This window comes from Sardina pilchardus, chromosome 20, assembly GCF_963854185.1.
Source record: "Sardina pilchardus chromosome 20, fSarPil1.1, whole genome shotgun sequence".
Classification (NCBI taxonomy): domain Eukaryota; kingdom Metazoa; phylum Chordata; class Actinopteri; order Clupeiformes; family Clupeidae; genus Sardina; species Sardina pilchardus.
Window position 1 is genome coordinate 31708527 of NC_085013.1, and position 25041 is coordinate 31733567.

Genomic DNA, 25041 nt, shown 5'->3' on the forward strand with positions numbered 1-25041 from the left:
ATAGTGGCGCATTACCATACATTCGAAAAATGAAATAAACCAATCTTCTAAAATTAATATAAGCTCCGTGAACGGACCGCTTCACTAGTGGACTTGTCCTGTTGTAGCCCGGGCCTAAATAATCACGCGCAATTTTACAACGAAAAATCTCCCCCTAGAAATCTCCAACGCCGCCTCTATCACCGCGCCCTGCAGCCGGCTCTGCAACGGTGCCAGTTGTAAACGAAACGTCTCTCTTAAAAAAAACATTTTTGAATCCGGCCCCAGTATTACACAGAACCTGGCTGTTCTTCTGACTGCCCCAGAATCTCTCCCTCTCTCTCACACTCTCTCACACACACACACACACACACACACACAGTCTTCTGACTGTGCACCAGTATTCTTCAGGGTGTTTGTAAAGTCTGACGCTTGGCTACTTTCCAAAACTCCCTCTGTCTGTTTCAGATTGTGCGAGTTCTACCAAAAGGAATAACAAGGGGTGAGGGATGTGAGCAAGCATCACATGGAGACGCTGTTTATATTTCACACTTTCATACTTTAAATATATTTATTATTATTTACACACTTTCATATCTACACTCCTCATGTCTCCTGACATCACCAAGGACAGAGGCCGAGCTTCACAACAAACTCTCAAAGATTTACACGCCACACTTTACAATTTACTATAATAGATTTTCTTTACAATGCATAGTGAATGTGCTGATGTCATTACTGATGGTTTATGTTCATTTATATTTTATTTTAATTATATTCATTTGTGACGTGTCTTTCTCTAAATGCGCTGGCTGAATATATTAGAATGAAAGAACTAAAAATGCAGAGTTCTGCTAGAGGTGGAGTCAGTGGGTTCTGTTGGGTTCTGCTAGAGGTGGAGTCAGTGGGTTCTGTTGGGTTCTACTAGAGGTGGAGTCAGTCTGGGTTCTGCACGGCGAGAACATGACGGGTCTGATGTGTATCTGTAACATGGCGCCTCAAGACTCCAGGGGCCACGACCTTTGACCTCCTCCACCGCTGACCTGCAGCATTGGGGTGAAAGGTCAGAGCTTGACGGAGAAGGAGGAGCCACATGAGCAGCCATGATCCGCCTGTGGGTTCTTCAGCACCTGGAACACATCACACACACATATATTACACACACATACATATCACACACACACACACACACACACACATATATTACACACACATACATATCACACACACACACACACACATATATTACACACACACACACACACATATATTACACACACACACACACACATATATTACACACACATACATATCACACACACACACACACACATATATTACACACACATACATATCACACACACACATATATTACACACACACACACACACACACATATATATTACACACACACACACACACACACATATCACACACACACACACACACACACACACACACAGAAGATATCACACACACATTACACACACACACACACTCTGTGGGTTGTTCAGCACCTGGAAGGACGAGCGAATCAGCTCCTGCGTGAAGTCCACCGTCGAGCCCTTCACAAACTCCAGAGACTCCTGGTCCACGATCACACCCACGCCATCCTGCTCAAACACCCTGCACACACACACACACACACACACACACAGAATATATATTACACACACATCACACACACACCCACGCCATCCTGCTCAAACACCCTGCACACACACACACACACACACACACACACACAGAATATATATTACACACACATCACACACACACCCACGGCATCCTGCTCAAACACCCTGCACACACACACACACACACACAGAATATATATTACACACACATCACACACACACCCACGCCATCATGCTCAAACACCCTGCACACACACACACACACACACAGAATATATATTACACACACATCACACACACACACACACACACACACCTACGCCATCCTGCTCAAACACCCTGCACACACACACGCGCACAGAGTATATATATTAAACACGCATCACACACACACACCCCCACGCCATCCTGCTCAAACACCCTGCACACACACACACACACACACTTGTGTGTTCCTGTACCTATCGTCCTTGTGTGTGTGTGCGTGTACCTGTCGTGCTCTTTCCTTGTGTGTGTGTGTGTGTGTGTGTGTGTGTGTGTGTGTACACCTGTCGTCTTCTTTCCGTGTGTGTGTGTGTGTGTGTGTGTGTGTGCCTGTCGTCATCTTTCCGTGTGTGTGTGTGTGTGTGTATGTGTGTGTGTACCTGTCGTCCTCGTTCCTGGTGTGTGTGTGTGTGTGTGTGTGTGTGTGTGTGTGTGTGTGTGTGTGTGTGTGTGTGTGTGTGTGTGTGTGTGTGTGTACCTGTCGTCCTCGTTCCTGGTGTTGTCCACAGAGAATTTGTACTGGAAGCCGGAGCAGCCGCCGCCCTCAATAGAGATGCGCAGATACTCGCCCTTCACCATGATCTGCCCCAAACGCTGCAACACACACACACACACACACACACGATACATCAGGTACACACACACACATACACACTAATACATCAGGTACACACACACACAGATACTCGCCCTTCACCATGATCTGCCCCAAACGCACACACACACACACACACACACACACACACACACACACACACACACACACACACACACACTTGACTCTCTTCCCTCTTCCTCTCACACATGATCTGTCCTGCTGGTTGCACCAGATCGACGCTGAACTGCAGAAGCAGGAGCTCAAATACATCTCCCTCACACACGCTCCTAGAGGCTCTTTAAATACGGATCTGGTGTTCTTTAGCTCCTAGAGGCTTATAAAATACGGTTCCGGTGTTCTTTAGCTGCTAGAGGCTTATAAAATACGGTTCTAGCATGATTTAGCTCCTAGAGGCTCTAGGACGAACAGGTCAGAGTTCAGGAGATGCTGATCAATGCTTGTCTCTGGGATGATAGAGCAGCCGTATCTGGCTATATTGTATGTATATATATAGTATGTATATTGGTATCTTGTGTATATATATGTTGTGCATATACAAACACACACACACACACATATATATATATAGCCTATATATATATATATATATATATATATATATATATATATATATATTTCTGGGCTGATGGGGGGTTTGCTCACCTTCACGCACGACTCGCTGAGTCGCACTTTGTCCTCCTGAGCGGCCGGAGCGGCCGGAGCGGGCTGCTGCTGGGCAGACGCGCTGCTGTACCGCGCAGGGAAGGCGGACAGCAGCGGAGACATCTGCGAAGGCTGCACCAGCGCCTTACCCGGCGCGCCAGACGCATACAGAAGAGCTGAGGACGCTCTGAGGAGCAGATAAACGCTTTTAGCTGCCTTGCAAGCCGATACATCTTTCGGCAATACACTGTGCAGCGAATACTGGACATTATACAACATTATGCCATGTTAGCGCTTGGTCCGTTCATAACATTATGCCATGTTAGCGCTTGGTCCGTTCATGAAAGTCACATCTGTTTACAGGCAAATAATTACCATAACACACTTTCTGGTACAGTAACTAGGTAATATAGAATACACACCAAGTTCGACTCTTCTTTTTCTACCAGAGCATATTATCTGAACAAGCTCAGTTTCGTCACATGTTGTATATCTTTACTTACAGTAATTACCTAACGTGACCTAGCTAGCTAGTGGCGTCATGATAGCTAATTTCGCACAGCTAGGGAAACGGTGCCATGTTAGGCCCGTTTTGCTTATTTATACTTAGCATAACATTGTATTTATGTAACTGAAAACAAGTTTGTGTCGTTTCACAATTTACCTTCCGACGGTCCATGCTTTTGTCCTAGTAGCACTTAGCATTATGCTACGAACAAGTGACATCTTCTGTATCAACAAGCTGCTCTGGGCAGGATCAACTCTGTTTCAGGTTCCTGGTGATATGATTGGCTAAGGGAAACTCGTTTCCGTTGTTACTAACTCTTATGATTGGCTTATCGCACGCCCATCACGGCACTCAATGGACGGCGTTGCGTAAATGTGCGTCACACTGCTTGGGCAACACGATAACCAGGAAGTTGTTTACTGCCGACGGGCGGACTCCGACTCTAACGATCAAGTCAGCTGGTACGTTTCAAAACTTCTCTGTTACTTTAACAAGACGTAATCAACGAGCTTTAATTAGTATTCCCACATTTAGTACAATACGTATTGTATAAGTTAACATAATTATCTTGTGATTGGATTTAAGTGGGAATTGTGTTTGGCTCCCTGGCAAATCCAAAAGTCTGTGGGCGGGGTGTGAAGTTTACTCACCTCCAGTCATATGATCAGCAGTCGCGCTGTTTAAATATCAGATTCGAAGCTTGTTCCAGGTGACATCTAAACGCTCTGACGGACGCATTGTTTCGCAGCTACTCAGCGAGTTCCTGTTGACGAGGGATTATTTGGAGTCGGTGTGAATAATGGCGATCCGCGAAGTTTGCGTCCTGCTCCTGCCCCTTCTCGCCCTCACATACGCGGAGCATGTGAAATTTGTGGATTGTGGTAAATCTGTTTATTGTGTAGCTTTTTAAAAATTGAGTCTTTGAGAGACTTGTATGCAGAGTCGCTTATTTAAGACAACTTTAAGAAGTGGTAAATAGGCTACATGCGTTTGATATTTCATAGCTTTGGTCGCTACAGGTTTGCTGACCTAAGCATATGTTGTGATTTGTCTTGTAAATAAGTGTGCTGCTAACCAAGCACTTTATAAAAACGTCACCACTGACGTATCAGTCTGTAAACCTCATGAATCTAGTTTTCAGCTTTATCTTTTAACAATGTAGCCTTGAACAATATGACACAGCAAACAATAGCTCCTTTGTTTTAAGGCTGTTTACTTGACCGATCTCACCCTGAAGATCTGCTTCCTCTTTCTGTGAAAATAGATCTCCCAGCTGCAGTGTGATGCGTCATGTGTGTGTGATGATGGTGACTGACCTGTGTGTGTGATGATCGTGACCTGACTAAGTGTGTGTGTGTGTGTGTGCGTGTGTGCCCTCTCCTGCAGGTTCAGCAGTGGGTCGTGTGACTCTGGTGGATATCCACCCGTGTCCTAAACAGCCATGCCAGCTGCACAAGGGCCAGTCCTACGCTGTCAACGTCACCTTTAACAGCGGTGAGTGTACACACACACACACACACACACACACACACACACACACACACACACACACACACACACACACACACACACACACACACACACACACACACACACACACACAGTCCTACGCTGTCAACGTCACCTTTAACAGTGGTGAGTACACACACACACACACACACACACACACACACACACACACACACACACACACAGTCCTACGCTGTCAACGTCACCTTTAACAGTGGTGAGTACACACACACACACACACACACACACACACACACAGTCCTACGCTGTCAACGTCACCTTTAACCGTGGTCAGTGTACACACACTCACACACACACAAAACGGCGACGAGCTCTCTGAGAGTGTGTGACCCTTGACCTTTGCCCTGTGCCCCCTGCAGAGGTGGCGAGTGAGACGAGCAAGGCGGTGGTGCACGGGGTGATTGCGGGCGTGCCCATCCCCTTCCCCATACCCATAGAGGACGGCTGCCAGTGCGGCATCTCCTGCCCCATCCAGAAGCAGGCGTCCTATCACTACGTCAACCAGCTGCCCGTCAAGACCGAATACCCCAGCGTGAGTACATGCCCAACCCTAATGCCCTTAATACCCCAGCGTGAGTACATACCCCAACCCTAATGCCCTTATTACCCCAGCGTGAGTACATACCCCAACCCTAATGCCCTTATTACCCCAGCGTGAGTACATGCCCAACCCTAATGCCCTTATTACCCCAGCGTGAGTACATGCCCAACCCTAATGCCCTTATTACCCCAGCATGAGTAGATACCCCAGCTCTAATGCCCTTAATACCCCAGCGTGAGTACATACCCCAACCCTAATGCCCTTATTACCCCAGCATGAGTACATGCCCAACCCTAATGCCCTTATTACCCCAGCATGAGTAGATACCCCAGCTCTAATGCCCTTAATACCCCAGAGTGAGTAGATACCCCAACCCTAATGCCCTTATCACCCCAGCATGAGTAGATACCCCAGCTCTAATGCCTTTAATACCCCAGCGTGAGTAGCTCAGATCTAATGCCCTTAATACCCCAGCGTGAGTACACACCCCAGCTCTAATGCCCTTAATACCCCAGCGTGAGTAGATACCCCAACCCTAATGCCCTTAATACCCCAGCGTGAGTACACACCCCAGCTCTAATGCCCTTAATACCCCAGCGTGAGTAGATACCCCAACCCTAATGCCCTTAATACCCCAGCGTGAGTAGCTCAGCTCTAATGCCCTTAATACCCCAGTGTGAGTAGATACCCCAACCCTAATGCCCTTAATACCCCAGCGTGAGCACATACCCCAGCTCTAATGCCCTTAATACCCCAGTGTGAGTAGATACCCCAACCCTAATGCCCTTAATACCCCAGCGTGAGTAGATACCCCAGCTCTAATGCCCTTAATACCCCAGCGTGAGCACATACCCCAGCTCTAATGCCCTTAATACCCCAGTGTGAGTAGATACCCCAGCTCTGATGCCCTTATTACCCCAGCGTGAGTAGATACCCCGGCTCTAATGCCCTTAATACCCCAGCGTGAGTAGATACCCCAGCTCTAATGCCCTTAATACCCCAGTGTGAGTAGCTCAGCTCTAATACATGGATACATGGTGCCAATCATGTGTTGTGGTCTCGCAGCAGGAGCATGGTGGGGGTCATGAAGCCTTGCACGCACGCACACACACACACAGACACACGTAGGCTGTGTCCAGAAGTCAAGCGTGCACGCTGGGCAGTGTGCATTTTCCGGAAGTTACGTCAGAATAGACTGTCCGAAAGTCAAGCGCTCTCACTAGTTGGGTACTTCATTTGGCGTGATTTCCAAGCGTGCATCGATGCATCGATGCACGTCATGCAAATCGTCAACACACCCCTCTCCCTGAGTCAGGTGACGCCAACTAGTTAGTGCTGTCCAAATGTAGGTAGGGACGCATTCTGAGGAGCGAGCTAACTAAGACGCTACTGGGAAGAGGGTACTATCCAGCGTGCACGCTTGACTTCTGGACATAACCACAGTTCTGCCCCAAATAGAGGCTCGATTAGTGCCCACAATGCATTGCAATATGGCCGCTGGGTGGAGGGACCTGCCTACTGGGACTTACAACTGATGAACTACCCCGCTGATCACTGATCACTCCCACCGCTGATCACTGATCACTCCCACCGCTGATGAGCTATTCCACCGCTGATGAGCTATTCCACCGAGTACAACAACTGCTGGTTGATGTGTATTGAACAGGGAACTCTGACGTCTTGCGTAACTGATCTTGTTATCGGTGCTGAACAGCTGCAACTTCCCTAATCTGTACGCGCTGCTCTCTGCCCTCATCAGGTCACAGAGCAGTCATGTGACCCAGTAGTCATGTGACCTAGTAGTCATGTGACTAGACCTGGTCATGAGACCACACTGACGCACTTCTCCCAAAGGTACTGAGATGTGTATAGAATAGAAGAATAGAATAGAATATATACTTTTTTGATCCCGTGAGGGAAATTCAGTTCTCTGCATTTAACCCAATTTAACCGAATTAGTGAACACACAGCACACAGTGAACACACAGTGAGGTGAATCACACAACCCAGAGCAGTGAGCTGCCTGCCCAACCAGCGGCGCTCGGGGAGCAGTGAGGGGTTAGGTGCCTTGCTCAAGGGCACTTCAGCCGTGGTGGTACAGTATATACTGTATATACTGTATATACAGTATATGTGTATATATAGTTCCACAGATGAGTCGTAAAGGCATTCACCAATGGAACCAAATGGCGTTAGTTCCAGACTCCTAAACAGGCCCTGTGTCCTTAAAGTCAAAACATAAACTTTCTATCAATAAGCAATTAGAGAAGATATAATTGTGTTTTATTCTCATTGCTTGTGTGTGATGCCAATGCAACACTTTTGAACACGGGATGAATAATTAGCCGGTGGAGTTAGAACCTACTGCTAGCCTCACGGGTACAGGAAGTGACCTACTACTGGCCTAACAGGTACAGGAAATGACCTGCTACTGGCCTAACTGGTACAGGAAGTGACCTGTTCTGGTCTCTGCTTCTCTCTGCAGCTCAAGCTGGTGGTGGAGTGGGAGCTGCGTGACGATAACAACAAGGACCTGTTCTGCATCAAGTTCCCCGTGCAGATCGTCAGCTGAAGAACGGTTCTGCTCGGAGGGTTTGGGCCAAGCTGAGGATCCCGCGCCGTCTGGGAGACTGAAGGGCTCGCTGTTTTGTATGATCAGATATTTTAAAATTTCAATTCCTAATTTTTATTTTTCACTTGTAGATTTTAACAGATTCCTTGTTTACATTGTGTTGAATATTATTGTGATATAACTGATGACGTATTACTGAACTGCACACACTCTTGCTGCCAATCTGGAGTGCTTGGTCCTCAGCGACGTGTGCTTGATCCCCAGTGGTGTGTGTGTGTGTGTGTGTGTGTGTGTGTCAGGCGTCTTTGTTGGAATCAATGCCCTCTCGTTCTCTGGTCCGTTGGTCCTAAATTGTAATGTTCCCACTGGCTATATGGTTTGTTTGTTTGTTTGTTTGTTTGTTTGTTTGTCTGACTGCTGTGTAGTCGGTCTCATCACAAGGACGTGTGTCTGAAAACTCGCCACTTTGTTTTAATTACGGCTTTTTACTTCCATTTAATAAAGAATTCTACTACTTTTGAAGTTTTGGGGGCTTCTGTTGTGTTTACAGTCTCGTGGAACGTCCAATCCAAAAGAGATTCTATGAACTTTGAAGTAGAACTGAGATCAAATGGAACTGATGGGGGAACACACACACGCGCGCACACGCACACACACACACACGCGCACACACACGCACACACGCGCACACACACGTTCCCATTCAGATGGTTCTGTTTGGGGTGTCTCAGTGAAGTGCTTGAGTGCTGTATAAATATATAGCGCTAAACATTATAAGTGGACTGTGGTGCTGGTGTCTCTGGTGTCTCCATGGCAGCTGACATGGTCTCGGGGCTGCAGGGGTTCAGGTTTCTTCCTATACTGTATGTGTTCCCAATTCTAGGTGTTCCCTGTATGCGTCCCCAATTCTACTGTAGGTGTTTCCTGTATGCGTCCCCAATTCTAGGTGTTTCCTGTATGTGTTCCCAATTCTAGGTGTTCCCTGTATGTGTCCCCAATTCTACTGTAGGTGTTTCCTGTATGTGTCCCCAATTCTACTGTAGGTGTTTCCTGTATGCGTCCCCAATTCTAGGTGTTTCCTGTATGTGTTCCCAATTCTAGGTGTTTCCTGTATGTGTCCCCAATTCTAGGTGTTTCCTGTATGTGTCCCCAATTCTAGGTGTTTCCTGTATGCGTCCCCAATTCTAGGTGTTTCCTGTATGTGTCCCCAATTCTACTGTAGGTGTTTCCTGTATGCGTCCCCAATTCTACTGTAGGTGTTTCCTGTATGCGTTCCCAATTCTAGGTGTTTCCTGTATGCGTTCCCAATTCTAGGTGTTTCCTGTATGTGTCCCCAATTCTACTGTAGGTATTTCCTGTATGTTTCCCCAATTCTAGGGAGTTTTCCCCCTTGCCCCTGTTACTCAAGGGCTCTCTGTAAAGCGCCATGAGACATGTGTAATGTTTTGGCGCCCTATAAGTGAAATAAAATTTAAATTGAGTGCAGTATAAATCCATATGTAAATATAACACTGTGCAAATATATAAATATGTGAATATAGGGCAGCATAAACACATATGTAAATGTAAATATGGTGCTTGTAAGGGACGACCAGAGAGGCGAGGACACAAGGAGGTTTGGTTCAAAATGGTGGGCTCGTATTACCCAAAAAATGACCAAACATTGACAAAGACCATACTGAAAACTAGGCCTATAAATGAAAGAGGTCAACCAAAAGTATAATGACACAACTGAGGTGACATAATGGCCCTCATTTATCAACCGAGCGTAGAAACCAGCGTACATCTGAGGCTCACATGTGATTCATCAAACTTTCGTGTCACTCCAAGAAACAAGCGTAATTTAAATATCACGCCCTTATATTATGCTCGTTTTAATGGCCTCGCCCCTAGAATTTACGACATGAAGGTGCATTATACGTCCAAAAGAGATCATTAGTGATCTCGAGCTACAGTGACGTCCAGCTGAACCTTGTTAATTTTGACAGCTAGAAGCTGTCATCAAGGAAGGCGGGAAACTAGAGCGATTTAAGCGCAACAGACTTTATTTTTGCAGAGATAACGCATCACACTATAAAAACATTCACTACAAAAACATACGACACTGAAATTTGCCCTTTGAAAATAATTTAAAATATATCATTCATGAATGTTGCGTTTGCCAAAGAGAAAGTAATCATCTCCTATATGGCTATCCATTAAATGTGCCTATGCTACATTACAGCAAATAGGCTGCATATGTACAAGAAAGGTGTTACAACCCCTGGCAAAAAATATGGAATCACCAGTCTTGGAGGATGTTAATCCAGTTGTTTTATTTTTTAGAAAAATGCCAGATCACAGACATGACACAAAACTAAGTTCATTTGAAATGGCAACTTTCTGGCTTTAGGAAACATTAAAGGAAATCAAGAAAAAAATTAGTTAATCAGTAACAGTTGCTTGTTTTCGACCAGCCAGAGGGGAAAAAAATATGGAATCACTCAATTCCAAGGAAAAAAATATGGAATCATGAAAAACAAATTGACAAAAGAACACTTCAACGCACCACTAGTACTTTGTTGCACCACCTCTGGCTTTTATAACAGCTTACAGTCTCTGAGGCATGGACTTAATGAGTGACAATCAGTACTCTTCATCAATCTGGCTCCAACTTTCTCTGATTCCAGTTGTCAGATCAGTTTTGCAGGTTGAAGCCTTGGGATGCACCATTTTCTTTAATTCTACTACAGATTTTCAATTGGATTGAGATCCAGACTATTTGCAGGCCATGACATTGACCTTATGTGTCTTTCTTCAAGGAATTCAACAGTTTTTGCTTTATGACAAGATGCATTATCATCGTGAAAAATGATGTAATCATCCCCAAACATCCTTTCAATTGATTGGATAAGAAAAGTGTCCAAAATGTCAATATAAACTTTATATAATAAATAATAATATAAGCATTATTGAAGATGTAACGATCGCCATCTCCCCAATGCCTTTACCTGACATGCAGCCCCATATCATCAATGACCTTGTTTTTTCCAGGCAGTTGTCCTCATTAATCTCAATGAAATGGCACCAAACAAAAGTTCCAGCATCATCACCTTGCCCATTGCAGAAACGCGATTCATCACTGAATATGACTTTCATCTAGTTATATCCACATTCCAATGAGATTTATGAAGACAACTGCCTGAAGAAAACATGCACATTTCCTCAGTCGTTGGATGATATGGGGCTGCATGTCAGGTAAAGGCATTGGGGAGACGGCGATCGTTACATCTTCGATAATGCTCAATCCAATTGAAAATCTGTAGTAGAATTTGAAGAAAATGCTGCATCCCAAGGCTCAAACCTGCAAAACTGATCTGGCAACTGGAATCAGAGAAAGTTGGAGCCAGATTGATGAAGAGTACTGATTGTCACTCATTAAGTCCATGCCTCAGAGACTGTAAGCTGTTATAAAAGCCAGAGGTGGTGCAACAAAGTACTAGTGGTGCGTTGAAGTGTTCTTTTGTCAATTTGTTTTTCATGATTCCATATTTTTTTCCTTGGAATTGAGTGATTCCATATTTTTTTCCCCTCTGGCTGGTCGAAAACAAGCAACTGTTACTGATTAATTAATTTTTTTCTAGATTTCCTTTAATGTTTCCTAAAGCCAGAAAGTTGCCATTTCAAATGAACTTAGTTTTGTGTCATGTCTGTGATCTGGCTTTTTTCTAAAAAATTAAACAACTGGATTAACATCCTCCAAGACTGGTGATTCCATATTTTTTGCCAGGGGTTGTATGTCCGAGATAGTCCATAAATTCAACTCATCAACTTTGTAATCCACCGCCGATTTACTTCTGCACGGTGCTATGCCGCCTGAAAAACTTGCGTGCGCGAGTTCAGACTAGACGTGAGATTTGAGCGTGTAGCACCGATCACGTTCACATTGATAAATGCCATACTTTGCGTGGAAACAAGCGTACGCCTGTTTTACGCCTGTTTTTGGTGGTACGTACGTTTCATAAATGAGGGCCATTGTGAACAAAAAACTGACCTGACACAATAGGCACATTCGGCCCCAGCTGTGGCGCAATTGGCTGCGGCACCTGCACCACACGCCGGCGACCCGGGTTCGATTCCCGCCCCGTGGTCCTTTCCGGATCCCACCCCCGCTCTCTCTCCCATTCACTTCCTGTCTTTCTCCACTGTCACTGTCAATAAAGGCATAAAATGGCCAAAAAAATATACTTTAAAAAAAAAAAAAAAAAAAACAATAGGCACATTCGACTGTTGTAGCCGTCTGCAGGCGAGACTATTTCTGACATTCTGATACGTCTTTCATGCCGGAATTGTACATACATCATGGTTGACAACGTATCAGAATGTCAGAAATAGTCTCGTCTGCAGACGGCTACATGAAGTCGAATACGCCTAATGACGCAATAGGGACATATATATCGGCTTGGCCAAACCAAAGGACACAAAAAGGGGGATAAACTAAATACAGAGACTTAAATCATAACACAGAGCAAAGGCACTCAGGCCACATCCCCCCTCGGGCACACAGCAGACGTGGTATGGTCTAATACGTCGGCCCCGAGACCTCTAGGTCATAACCCTAACCCTCTTAGGTCCTCTCAGCCCTCAGCCACGCCTTTGCCCAACCAGGAAGGGAACGCCCCCAGCGCTCAGCCCAGGTAACTCAAGACAAAAGAAACATGATTAATGACAGACAAATTATATAACCAAAGATCGTATAGTTACTAAGATGAATCATAAAGGGGTTTTTCAATGGAATGAAATGGCACCACTTCCGTCTCCTAAAGGGACGTGATCAGTGACGAGATTATTGGTTTAGAACGGTGTAGAAGCAGCAGAAGCAGGTGCCGTTGATAACAGGTTTATTTCTCCCATAGAAATACATTGGCCGTTTCCGAAACGTGCCCCTAAACCCTAGCCCTACACACTTCCACTTCGTTTGCGCGTTCACGCGAGGGTCCGCCACATTGAGTATCATCCAAAACGAATTTTGAGTCGAGTGAAGTGCCTAGGGAGAGGGGCTACCACGCCTCCAGGAGCAAGTCAGCATGGAGGCTATGCTGTCTTGAAACGCAGGTGCAACGGTTTTCAAGTCTTCGTGCAGCTCGTGTATCTCCCTGCCAGTTGTTTTTTGGTCCGTATGACAGCATTTACAGACAAAAGCATGATTTAAGCTACATTGTAACAACTCATGTTTAGTTTGATACTCAGTAAAATGTGCAAGATCGTACAGAAGTAGGCTGTAATATTTAAACACATGTGCAGGTCGCATTTACAGCACTTTTATAATTTGATGTTAAATAAAGCATAAAATGCAACTCCTCACTCATAGTAATGAAAGGAGAGAAGAGGGATGTATATCCTCCCTGCTGAAAAAACCAGCCTGACCAGCTAAAGGTGGTTTGCTGGTTGACCAGCTTGTTAACCAGCTAATTTGACCACCCTTTGATGGTTAACCAGCTAGACCAGCAAAACTCTCGCGAAAACACACCTTCAGCTGGTTTACCCAGCTTATGATGGTAATTCAGCTGGTTTTGATTGTCGTACCACCTTAAGCTGGTCATTTTAGTTGGTGTTGCTGGTCTACATTGCTGGTTTTTACTGGCCACGCCAGCTTATGTTGGTTATTCTAGAAAACCAGCTTGACCATCTTTGTCAAGCTTGACAGGCTGGTCACCAGCATGACCATCTTAAACCAGTTGTATCCCAAACGACAGGCTGGTCACACCAGCACGACCAGCTTCCTCAGATGGTCACGCCAGCATGTCTAGCTGGTGGCCTAACCAGCTACACCAGCAAAGACCAGCAATAATAACTGTGTTTTGGGCAAAGACCAGCAAAGACCAGCTAAAACCAGCTAAAACCAGCTACCAGCCTAAGCTGGTTTCTTGCTGTTTTTTTCAGCAGGGCTAATACACAGGGGTGTCCAGAACATCGTAATTGGCGATTTAATATATATTGGCCTCATAATTTCTATGAAAACTAATATGACGTCAATTTCCTTCTCCCTTCAAGCGCATCCGAAATGTTTTAACCCCCTAACCCTTCAATGCGAGTGTTCTCCGCACCCACGAGTGGACTTGAAAAGGAAGTTCACTCGCTAACCGAGTCGAAGTGAGTAGGGACTCCGTTTCGGAAAGGGCCAGTGACACCGGACCTCCCGTTTGCCTCCTAAATGGGAGTGGCAGTTGAGTCACAATGAAACCAGAATCAACCAAAACATCAAGAAACCAGCTTATGCTGGTAGCTGGTTTTAGCTGGTTTTAGCTGGTCTTTGCTGGTTTTCTTCCAGCTACGTATTGCTGGTCTTTGCTGGTGTAGCTGGTTAGCTGGCACGACATGCTGGCGTGACCATCTGAGGAAGCTGGTAGTGCTGGTGTGACCAGCCTGTCGTGTGGGATAGAGCTGGTTTAAGATGGTCATGCTGGTGACCAGCCTGTCAAAGATGGTCAAGCTGGTTTTCTAGAATGACCAACATAAGCTGGCGTGGCCAGTTAAAACCAGCAATGTAGACCAGCTTATATAAATTTCTTTGTCAAACACCAACTAAAATGACCAGCTTGAGGTGGTACAACAATCAAAACCAGCTGAATGACCATCATAAGCTGGGTAAACCAGCTGAAGGTATGTTTTCGCGAGAGTTTTGCTGGTTTAGCTGGTCGACCATCAGAGGGTGGTCAAATAAGCTGGTTAACAAGCTGGTCAACCAGCAAACCACCTTTAGCTGCCCTCTTCATATCAATCCACAGATTTTCTATAGGATTTAAATCAGGGCTCTGACTTTGCCACTCAAGGACATTCACCTTCCAATCCTTAAGCCACTGCTTTGTTCTTCTGGCATGTTTAGGATCATTGTCGTGTTGGAAGGTGAATAGCCCTGTCTCCGCTGTAGAGAAACATCCCCACAACATAACGTTGCCCCCCCCATGACCATGCTTCACAGTAGGTATGGTGTGTTTTGGGTGCGGTCATTTAGCTGCTTCACAGTAGGTATGGTGTGTTTTGGGTGCTGTAATTTAGCTCAACGCATAACGTTGCCCCCCCCATGACCATGCTTCACAGTAGGTATGGTGTGTTTTGGGTGCGGTCATTTAGCTGCTTCACAGTAGGTATGGTGTGTTTTGGGTGCTGTAATTTAGCTCAACGCATAACGTTGCCCCCCCCATGACCATGCTTCACAGTAGGTATGGTGTGTTTTGGGTGCTGTAATTTAGCTCAATGCATAATGTTGCCCCCCCCCCCCCCCCCCCCCCCCATGACCATGCTTCACAGTATGTTTTGGGTGCTGTAATTTAGCTCAATGCAAATCAAACAGCTAAATGGCTCACTGGTACCAGTGCCAATCATAGACAGCAAAACTGATGCAAAATAGCTAAATGGTACTGGTACACACATTTCCATGGTGATCATAGGTAGCCTACTATTTTATAAACAAATAGAAAGCATCTTTTCAACGTTCTCTTTATGTCTATGTAGCCCCAGTTGAATATTACTGCCCTAAGGGCTCACGGACAACAGCAAAAATCAAAAGTCTAGTTTCATGTGCCCACGTGAAAGTTTCAAAAAGGTTTTGTGTGAGCCCCAGGAAGTTACAGTCAACTCCAAAAGTATTGGAACACATGCTTAAAGTTTAATACAAAATCATCTTTTGGAAATTGATTTTAATGCTTTAAATGAAAAAAAATAGGAAATATTCAACCTTTAATGACATCAATTTTCTTTGTGAATGGATAATGTATTGTAAATAAATAAATGTTTTCCTTAAAATATAGGGGGTCATAAGTATTGGAACGCCCATGTTAAATTCCCATAGAGGATTTGTATTTTTATTTTTAAAGGCCAGTTATTTCATGGAAGTTATGTGATTGTGACTCATTGTAATGTTCCCACTGGCTATATGGTTTATTTGTTTGTTTGTTTGTTAGTTTGAGCGCCAGGAAGTTATGTGCCTGTGACTTATAGCTTTCCCTCCGGCTGAAATGGGGAATTGAAACCACAAGTCTGTTGAAAACACTCCATTTTATTATCAAGCTGTCAGCAAACACTGCAGTTGCAAAAAGGCCTCACAGGACATAATGTATGCTCAGGAACATCACAGAACATACTGTACGCTCAGGAACATCACAGAACATACTGTACGCTCAGGAACATCACAGAACATACTCTCAGGAACATCACAGAACATACTGTATGCTCAGGAACATCACAGAACATACTGTATGCTCAGGAACATCACAGAACATACGCTCAGAACACAGTAAGGTCTCATGCTCCCTTTCATTCGCGTTCACACGCACGCACGCACACACACACACACCATTAAATAGGCTTCACACTAGTATAATATAAGAGTGCTAGCCTGCTACATGGGTATCCAGTAGCGGTGTGCCATGTCCACTGAGAACTTAGTTTGTACTGGACAGAAACATACACAATAATATAAATATAACTCTCATAGCGGTTACAGGACCATACACAATATAAATATAACTCTTATAGCAGTTACAAGCGAGCAGCTGAGAAGTGTAAGAGATGAGATCACCATGAGATACAACATCCACAGGCCCCTGTGTGTGTTGCCATAGCAACTCCCCTGTGTGTGTTGCCATAGTGACTCTACTGTGTGTGTTGCCATAGCGACTCAGTAGCCCTCTCCGTTAGCGTTAGCGCAGTCGTGCTGCTGCGTGTGCTTCTCTCAGGCGCCAGCTGACTGGAATGTTCCGTCATTCTGCACTGAATTGGGCAGGTGAACCACCTGTGTGTGTGTGTGTGTGTGTGTGTGTGTGTTGAACTGAATTGGGCAGGTGAACCACCTGTGTGTGTGTGTGTGTGTGTGTGTGTGTGTGTGTGTGTGTGTGTGTGTGTGTGTGTGTGTGTGTGTGTTGAACTGAATTGGGCAGGTGACCCACCTGTGTGTGTGTGTGTGTGTTGAACTGAATTGGGCAGGTGAACCACCTGTGTGTGTGTGTGTGTGTTGAACTGAATTGGGCAGGTGAACCACCTGTGTGTGTGTGTGTGTGTGTGTGTGTGTGTTGAACTGAATTGGGCAGGTGAACCACCTGTGTGTGTGTGTGTGTGTGTGTGTGTGTGTGTGTGTGTGTGTGTGTGTGTTGAACTGAATTGGGCAGGTGAACCACCTGTGTGTGTGTGTGTGTGTGTCCCCTGCTGAAAAAACCAGCAAGAAACCAGCTTAGGCTGGTAGCTGGTTTTAGCTGGTTTTAGCTGGTCTTTGCCCAAAACACAGTTCTTATTGCTGGTCTTTGCTGGTGTAGCTGGTTAGGCCACCAGCTAGACATGCTGGCGTGACCATCTGAGGAAGCTGGTCGTGCTGGTGTGACCAGCCTGTCGTTTGGGATACAGCTGGTTTAAGATGGTCATGCTGGTGACCAGCCTGTCCAGCTTGACAAAGATGGTCAAGCTGGTTTTCTAGAATGACCAACATAAGCTGGCGTGGCCAGTAAAAACCAGCAATGTAGACCAGCAACACCAACTAAAATGACCAGCTTAAGGTGGTACGACAATCAAAACCAGCTGAATTACCATCATAAGCTGGGTAAACCAGCTGAAGGTGTGTTTTCGCGAGAGTTTTGCTGGTCTAGCTGGTTAACCATCAAAGGGTGGTCAAACAAGCTGGTTAACAAGCTGGTCAACCAGCAAACCACCTTTAGCTGGTCAGGCTGGTTTTTTCAGCAGGGTCGAACTGAATTGGGCAGGTGACCTCCTGTGTGTGTGTATGTGTGTTGCACCTGTGTGTGTGTGTTGAACTGAATTAGGCAGGTAAACCACCTGTGTGTGTGTGTGTGTTGAACTGAATTGGGCAGGTGAACCACCTATATGTGTGTGTGTGTGTGTGTGTGTGTGTGTGTGTGTGTTGAACTGTATTGGGCAGGTGAACCACCTGTGTGTGTGTGTGTGTGTGTGTGTGTGTGTGTTGAACTGAATTGGGCAGGTGAACCACCTGTGTGTGTGTGTGTGTGTTGAACTGAATTGGGCAGATGAACCACCTATGTGTGTGTGTGCGTGAGTGTGTGTGTTGAACTGAATTGGGCAGGTGAACCTCCTGAGTGTGTGTGCGAGTGGCCCGCGAGACAGAACCGAATGTTTAGGTGGAGGTTCATGGGACAGAACCGAATGTTTAGGTGGAGGCTCGTGGGACAGAACCGAATGTTTAGGTGGAGGCTCGTGGGACAGAACCGAATGTTTAGGTGGAGGCCCTTAACCCTAACCCTTGCACTTCTTCTTTGACTGCTCTCTCCCTCTACAAAACATCTGTATAAACCCTAATCCTAAACCCAAATCCTAAACCCTAATCCTGCATAAATCTTAATCCTACACCCTAATCCTGCATAAACCTTAATCCTAAACCCTAATCCTGCATAAACCTTAATCCTAAACATTTCCCAAAGGCTGCAAGGCGTACCAGTCATCTCGTGGTGTTTCGTGGTGCAAATTCAACACAACGAAGCCAGCTACCCGCCTTGGGGTAGAAGTGGCTAGCTGCAGATGCTAACGAATAACCTGTAGAAGTGGCTCGCTGCAGATGCTAACGAATAACCTGTAGAAGTGGCTAGCAGCAGATACTAACGGATAGCTGTGTATAAGTGGCTAGCTACAGATGCATGCTAACGGATAGCTGTGTAGAAGTGGTTAGCTGCAGATGCTAACGGATAGCTGTGTGGAAGTGGCTAACTGAAGATGCTAATGCTAATGGGGAGCTGTGTAGAAGTGGCTAACTGCAGATGCTAATGCTAACAGATAGCTGTGTAGAAGTGGCTAACTGCAGATGCTAACGGGTAGCTGTGTAGAAGCGGCTAACAGCAGATGGTAACGGGTAGCTGTGTAGAAGTGGCTAACTGCAGATGCTAATGACAACGGATAGCTGTGTAGAAGTGGCTAGCTGCAGATGCTAACAGATAGCTGTGTAGAAGCGGCTAGCTGTGTGGAAGTGGCTAGCTGAAGATGCTAATGCTAACGGGTAGCTGTGTAGAAGCGGCTAACAGCAGATGCTAACGGGTAGCTGTGTAGAAGTGGCTAGCTGCAGATGCATGCTAACGGGTAGCTGTGTAGAAGTGGCTAGCTGCAGATGCATGCTAACGGGTAGCTGTGTAGAAGTGGCTAGCTGCAGATGCATGCTAACGGGTAGCTGTGTAGAAGCGGCTAGCTGCAGATGCATGCTAACGGGTAGCTGTGTTTAAAAGCATCAAGACGGGTTTCTGTTTCGTTCCTCTGCTATTTGAGGGAGAAGTTTAATGATGCTGGTAGCAATGCGCAGAAGTCCACCTCCTGAGTCGTCATGGTAACAGTGGATCCTCAGTCGCCATGGTAGCAGTGGAGAGGCAGCAGGAGCAGCAGCACCCCCTCCTGGAGAAGCGCGGTAGCAGCACTGTGACGCCCCACCTGTCCACACCTGTCCACACCTGTCCGCTCCCACAGGTGACCAGCAGCCTCTCCAGGAGACGAGCACAGCAGGTGAGGAGATGGGGTGTGTGTGTGTGTGTGTGTGTGTGTGTGTGTGCGTGTGTGTGTGTTCACTGCGTGCTCTGCTGCAGTGTCTCCAGCCTGTGCAGCAGGGCGGTGGCGAAGGCGTGTCTGTATCCGGGGCTGAGGGAGTCCAGCAGCGCGTACACACTCTCGTACACCGTCAGGTGCGCCGGGCAGCACTGAGACTCCTCCACCTGGTCAAAGGTGTGACCCACCACCTGCAGACACACACACTCAGGTTACTATATACACATAGACACACACACACACACTATATATACACACACACACACACACACACACACACACACACACACACACACACACACACACACACACACCCGTAGGCCTGCCTCGCTGAGCTCCAGGCAGTAGCGATCTCCCTCTCACACACACACACACACACACACACACACTGACCCGTAGGCCTGCCTCGCTGAGCTCCAGGCAGTAGCGGTCTCCCTCTCACACACACACACACACACACACACACACACACACACACACACACACACACACACACACACACACACACACACACACACACACACACACACACACACACACACACACACACACACTGACCCGTAGGCCTGCCTCGCTGAGCTCCAGGCAGTAGCGGTCTCCCTCACACACACACACACACACACACACACACACACACACACACACACACACACTGACCCGTAGGCCTGCCTCGCTGAGCTCCAGGCAGTAGCGGTCTCCCTCTCACACACACACACACACACACACACTGACCCGTAGGCCTGCCTCGCTGAGCTCCAGGCAGTAGCGGTCTCCCTCTCTCACACACACACACACACACACACACACACACACACACACACACACACACACACACACACACACACACACACACACACACACACACACACACACACACACACACACACACACACTCACTCACTCACTCACTCACTCACTCACTCACACACACACACACACACACACACACACTGACCCGTAGGCCTGCCTCGCTGAGCTCCAGGCAGTAGCGGTCTCCCTCTCTCGTCTCCACGTTGATGAACGCCACGTCCAGGCTGCTGCTGAGCGCGTGCGAGACGGACATGTGTGTGACGGCGAACAGCACGTCGCTGACCACGGCCTCGGCCTCCAGCCGCATGTCCTTCACACGGCCCAGACGCTCACCCTCCTCCAGCGCGGCCTGGGGGTCCTCCAGTTGGTAGTCCACTTCCATTGCCTGCGCACAAATCACATTGTTCTTCTGAGTGGAGTGTGATTACTATGCAAGATGGCAGATGAATATAGATAATAGATTAGATAGATATAATAGATTAATTGATTGATTAATAAAAGGCGCGACCCCCATAATGGGACCGACGTCACACATGTTTGTTTTGTACAGCTGTCATTAGATTCGATTAGTTTCAACTTAATTGAGCAGACCCTGCTGAAAAAACCAGCCTGACCAGCTAAAGGTGGTTTGCTGGTTGACCAGCTTGTTAACCAGCTCATTTGACCACTCTTTGATGGTTAACCAGCTAGACCAGCAAAACTCTCGCGAAAACACACCTTCAGCTGGTTTACCCAGCTTATGATGGTAATTCAGCTGGTTTTGATTGTCGTACCACCTTAAGCTGGTCATTTTAGTTAGTGTTGCTGGTCTACATTGCTGGTTTTTACTGGCCACGCCAGCTTATGTTGGTTATTCTAGAAAACCAGCTTGACCATCTTTGTCAAGCTTGACAGGCTGGTCACCAGCATGACCATCTTAAACCAGCTGTATCCCAAACGACAGGCTGGTCACACCAGCACGACCAGCTTCCTCAGATGGTCACGCCAGCATGTCTAGCTGGTGGCCTAACCAGCTACACCAGCAAAGACCAGCAATAATAACTGTGTTTTGGGCAAAGACCAGCTAAAACCAGCTAAAACCAGCTACCAGCCTAAGCTGGTTTCTTGCTGTTTTTTTCAGCAGAGTACAGCGACAACAAACTTTTAATAATACTTTAAAAATCTTTTAAGAATGAGCGCAGCACTCTAACACATGTACCCGGTGTAATATTCAGTACCGTGCTAACCTGTACACTACACACCACCAAGTCAACCTGTCCTTTCCACTTACAATTGGATACCCATTCTGTAACTAAATCAGTCACATGACGGACTAGCCCATTGCATTGCTGCAAACGAATGAATTGAACTACGCATGGCCGCAGTGGGCAGTTGGCTAATGTGCAAATATGATCCAAAGATCCTTCATTACTAGGGTTAGGGTTCATTACTCCGCTTTAACCCAAGGTAAACCTTGGTTGGAAAGTTGTATGCCTTATTGGTAAGAAAAATAGAGAAAGCTTACGGGTGCAATCACACCAGCAGCGTTCGATGACAATGTTATACTACGCGAACAAAACGCCAGCAACAAAACATTATTCATATCTCTAACAGGGTAACTGTAATCAGTCTCATCTTAAGCTATCGCTAACTGCTGTTCGCGGATGAAGGCTTCATATATTGACCATACACAACAAAACAAGAAAACAAGCATAGGAGTTCTCCTTTGTATAGTGTTTTACAAAAGGATATTGACAACAACTTAACCAAATAGACCTGCGGGACGTGTAATTAAATCATTAGTGTATATTTTAAAGTCAGTTTGTTGACGACCAACTTACCTCCTCCGGATGTAAACCACAGACAAAGATGTCTATGGGCGTAACCCAAAAACACACTTCCGGCTTATGCCACAAAGAGTCATTGTTGCGCTTCCTTTGCGCATACCCAAAATGGATATTAGTGGAGGGTTGGCGAGGTGGTGTATTTCACAACTGACTTTCCAAAAATATACGTTTACTTTTCAAGACGAAATTAAATATTATAGTAATCTGTGAACTTTAAACACACTTTAGAAATGAAAAATTCAAACGCTGTATGACGGAGAAATGACAAGAGAACCATCCCCTCTTCCTCATGCCACAGCGTCCACACTCCAGTCCTGAAGAGGGCGATAATTAATGGGATTTTCACAGCAACATCCGAAGAAGAGGGGAGCATGCGTGCGGGCGTCTATGGTATTCAGTTACGCGTCTGTGTGCGGAGTCATGAAAGTGTTTGTAAACAATATAGACAATCGGTGAGATATGTTCATTCTTGTAGTGCTGTGTGAATGTTTTTATAATATTTTGTTTGGATGAACTAACATAGTCATTAATATATTCTAGATGTCGTTATTTAAGGAAACTGCAGTTGCCGTTAATGTTGTTTTTAAATGGTGACAATGTTATTTGAGGCTTCAATCCTTCCATGAAACTAGTCTGGGTCTGGGTCCGCGGCTGTCATTGCTCAACATGATTCGTAGCGAGATGACTTGAACGATACAGAAAACAGTATGTTGTTATAACGTTGGGTTATCCGAAATAGCTGTATGTGCTGTTAAAACAGCGAGGTGAAGAACATAAATCATAGCATCAGTTTTAACGGCTGGTACGTTAGGTGGCTAACATTAATTGTTTGGTAATGATTTAATCCTGAGGACCGCATGTGACGATAAGACCAACGTATCGATTGAGCAATTTGCTGCAGTGTCGGTGGCGGCGCCCGAACAGCTAACAGTAATAACAGCAGCACCTTAATCTCAGTGTTTGCTAACTTGCCATCATCTGCTCATAGATGTGCTTTAGCTCGCTAGCGGAGACCAAAGGAACGGCCTAGCAGTTGGTAGCAAGGTGAATAGCTAGGCTACATTATCTTGCTATCTCATCTGAGGTACAGATGTATTGACAGCTGGTTTACAGGTAGAGAAAAGTTATTTGCTGCCCTTGGGATAATCAGTCACCCCGCCAGTCAGGACAATGTATCGCTATTTCAGTACCCAACTGGAAGCTATATTGGAGCCTGTGATAGCCAGGTGGTTGGGATAGGTGACTGCACGTTGCCTACCGAGACACTGTGACGTCCTACCTGCAGCCTACAGACTTTCATATTGTGGACCGGAAATGTGTGAATTACAGTCAGTATATCATTGCCACCCATAGGATTAACACACGTGTAGTGTATTAGACCAATAGGATTAACACATAGTATAGTGTATTAGACCAATAGGATTAACACACAGTATAGTTTATTAGACCAATAGGGGAACACAGGGTATAGTGTATTAGACCAATAGGGGAACACAGGGTATAGTGTATTAGACCAATAGGGGAACACAGGGTATAGTAGACCAATTGGGGAACACATGGTGTAGTAGACCAATAGGGGAACACATGGTATATTAGACCAATAGGGGAACACACGGGGTAGTAGCCGGGTCCTACCGTACTCTCGTATTCATAATGCAGAGAGTCTGGCCACTCTCCATGGCCAAGCGTGAACTTCCTTGACTGCGGATACTCTGTTGATGTTTAAAACTATTGGATCTGCCCAGAGCCACTCAGATCTGCCATAACCATTCGCTAACGTTTGGTCGTGACGTGACGTGACATGCTCAAACTAGCGCCCGACCTCAACGCCAGCGTTCTCAGCTACTCCGTCTGCTCGCTGATTGGACCTGCACATTTTTGTCTTGAGAAAGCCCACGAATATACCGCAGACCCAGACGACGTAGTGAAATGAAAACTGAGCGTTAGTATGTAGGAAGGCGGAGCCAGGCTAGCAGTATAGCGCATTAGACAGGTTTAGTGACCTGCATGGTGTTCCTGCTGATGGTGTGTGTGTGTGTGACCTGCATGGTGTTCCTGCTGATGGTGTGTGTGTGTGACCTGCATGGTGTTCCTGCTGATGGTGTGTGTGTGTGTGACCTGCATGGTGTTCCTGCTGATGGTGTGTGTGTGACCTGCATGGTGTTCCTGCTGATGGTGTGTGTGTGACCTGCATGGTGTTCCTGCTGATGGTGTGTGTGTGTGTGTGACCTGCATGGTGTTCCTGCTGATGGTGTGTGTGTGTGTGTGACCTGCATGGTGTTCCTGCTGATGGTGTGTGTGTGTGTGTGACCTGCATGGTGTTCCTGCTGATGGTGTGTGTGTGTGTGTGACCTGCATGGTGTTCCTGCTGATGGTGTGTGTGTGTGACCTGCATGGTGTTCCTGCTGATGGTGTGTGTGACCTGCATGGTGTTCCTGCTGATGGTGTGTGTGCACGATAGCACATTCTTCTCTCTGTTGAGTATTATCTTGGATTGCAGGTCCTCTCTTGCCTTGGATGTGGCGCATTGCGGCTGTTTCCTCTCTGACCTGCTAGAAAATTCCGAGTCACCTGACTTCACCGCTTT

The 25041-nt window shown here is 46.2% G+C and overlaps 4 protein-coding genes across 9 annotated transcripts in view; 2 read left to right on the forward strand and 2 right to left on the reverse strand.

Moving 5' to 3' along the window:
* Positions 1-517: 517 nt before the first annotated feature.
* On the reverse strand, positions 518-4005 carry isca2 (iron-sulfur cluster assembly 2). 2 transcript variants are annotated; one of them, XM_062522602.1, is made up of 5 exons: positions 3806-4005; positions 3142-3328; positions 2359-2474; positions 1497-1605; positions 518-1109 (listed from the first exon to the last, which is right to left on the reverse strand). In XM_062522602.1, exons 1-5 carry the CDS (start codon positions 3865-3867, stop codon positions 1044-1046), a joined length of 540 nt encoding a protein of 179 aa, XP_062378586.1. In that variant the 5' UTR covers positions 3868-4005; the 3' UTR covers positions 518-1043. The 2 variants fall into 2 exon arrangements, with proteins under 2 accessions (XP_062378586.1, XP_062378587.1); XM_062522603.1 differs by lacking the exons at positions 518-1109; positions 1497-1605 and adding an exon at positions 1932-2037 and having other exon boundaries at positions 3806-3926.
* Positions 4006-4010: 5 nt separating this feature from the next.
* On the forward strand, positions 4011-8814 carry LOC134067354 (NPC intracellular cholesterol transporter 2-like). The gene is made up of 5 exons (XM_062522604.1): positions 4011-4110; positions 4398-4530; positions 5036-5143; positions 5539-5711; positions 8206-8814. Exons 2-5 carry the CDS (start codon positions 4449-4451, stop codon positions 8290-8292), a joined length of 450 nt encoding a protein of 149 aa, XP_062378588.1. The 5' UTR covers positions 4011-4110; positions 4398-4448; the 3' UTR covers positions 8293-8814.
* Positions 8815-16310: 7496 nt separating this feature from the next.
* On the reverse strand, positions 16311-22470 carry gskip (gsk3b interacting protein). 2 transcript variants are annotated; one of them, XM_062523602.1, is made up of 3 exons: positions 22449-22470; positions 20774-21013; positions 16311-20009 (listed from the first exon to the last, which is right to left on the reverse strand). In XM_062523602.1, the coding sequence occupies exons 2-3, from the start codon at positions 21008-21010 to the stop codon at positions 19839-19841; spliced, it is 408 nt and encodes a 135-aa protein (XP_062379586.1). In that variant the 5' UTR covers positions 21011-21013; positions 22449-22470; the 3' UTR covers positions 16311-19838. The 2 variants fall into 2 exon arrangements, with proteins under 2 accessions (XP_062379586.1, XP_062379585.1); XM_062523601.1 differs by lacking the exon at positions 22449-22470 and adding an exon at positions 22133-22422.
* atg2b (autophagy related 2B) overlaps positions 22083-25041 on the forward strand; it is a 66783-nt gene continuing 63824 nt past the window's right edge. For 3 of the 4 annotated variants that reach the window (XR_009936591.1, XM_062523598.1, XM_062523600.1), the window contains exons 1-2: positions 22827-22906; positions 24955-25041. The exon at positions 24955-25041 is cut by the window's right edge and continues 332 nt beyond it. The gene's annotated coding sequence lies outside the window, so the exon portion shown is untranslated. Of the gene's footprint in view, positions 22109-22826; positions 22907-24954 lie in introns of those variants that run through there. The other variant, XM_062523599.1, reaches the window with a different exon arrangement.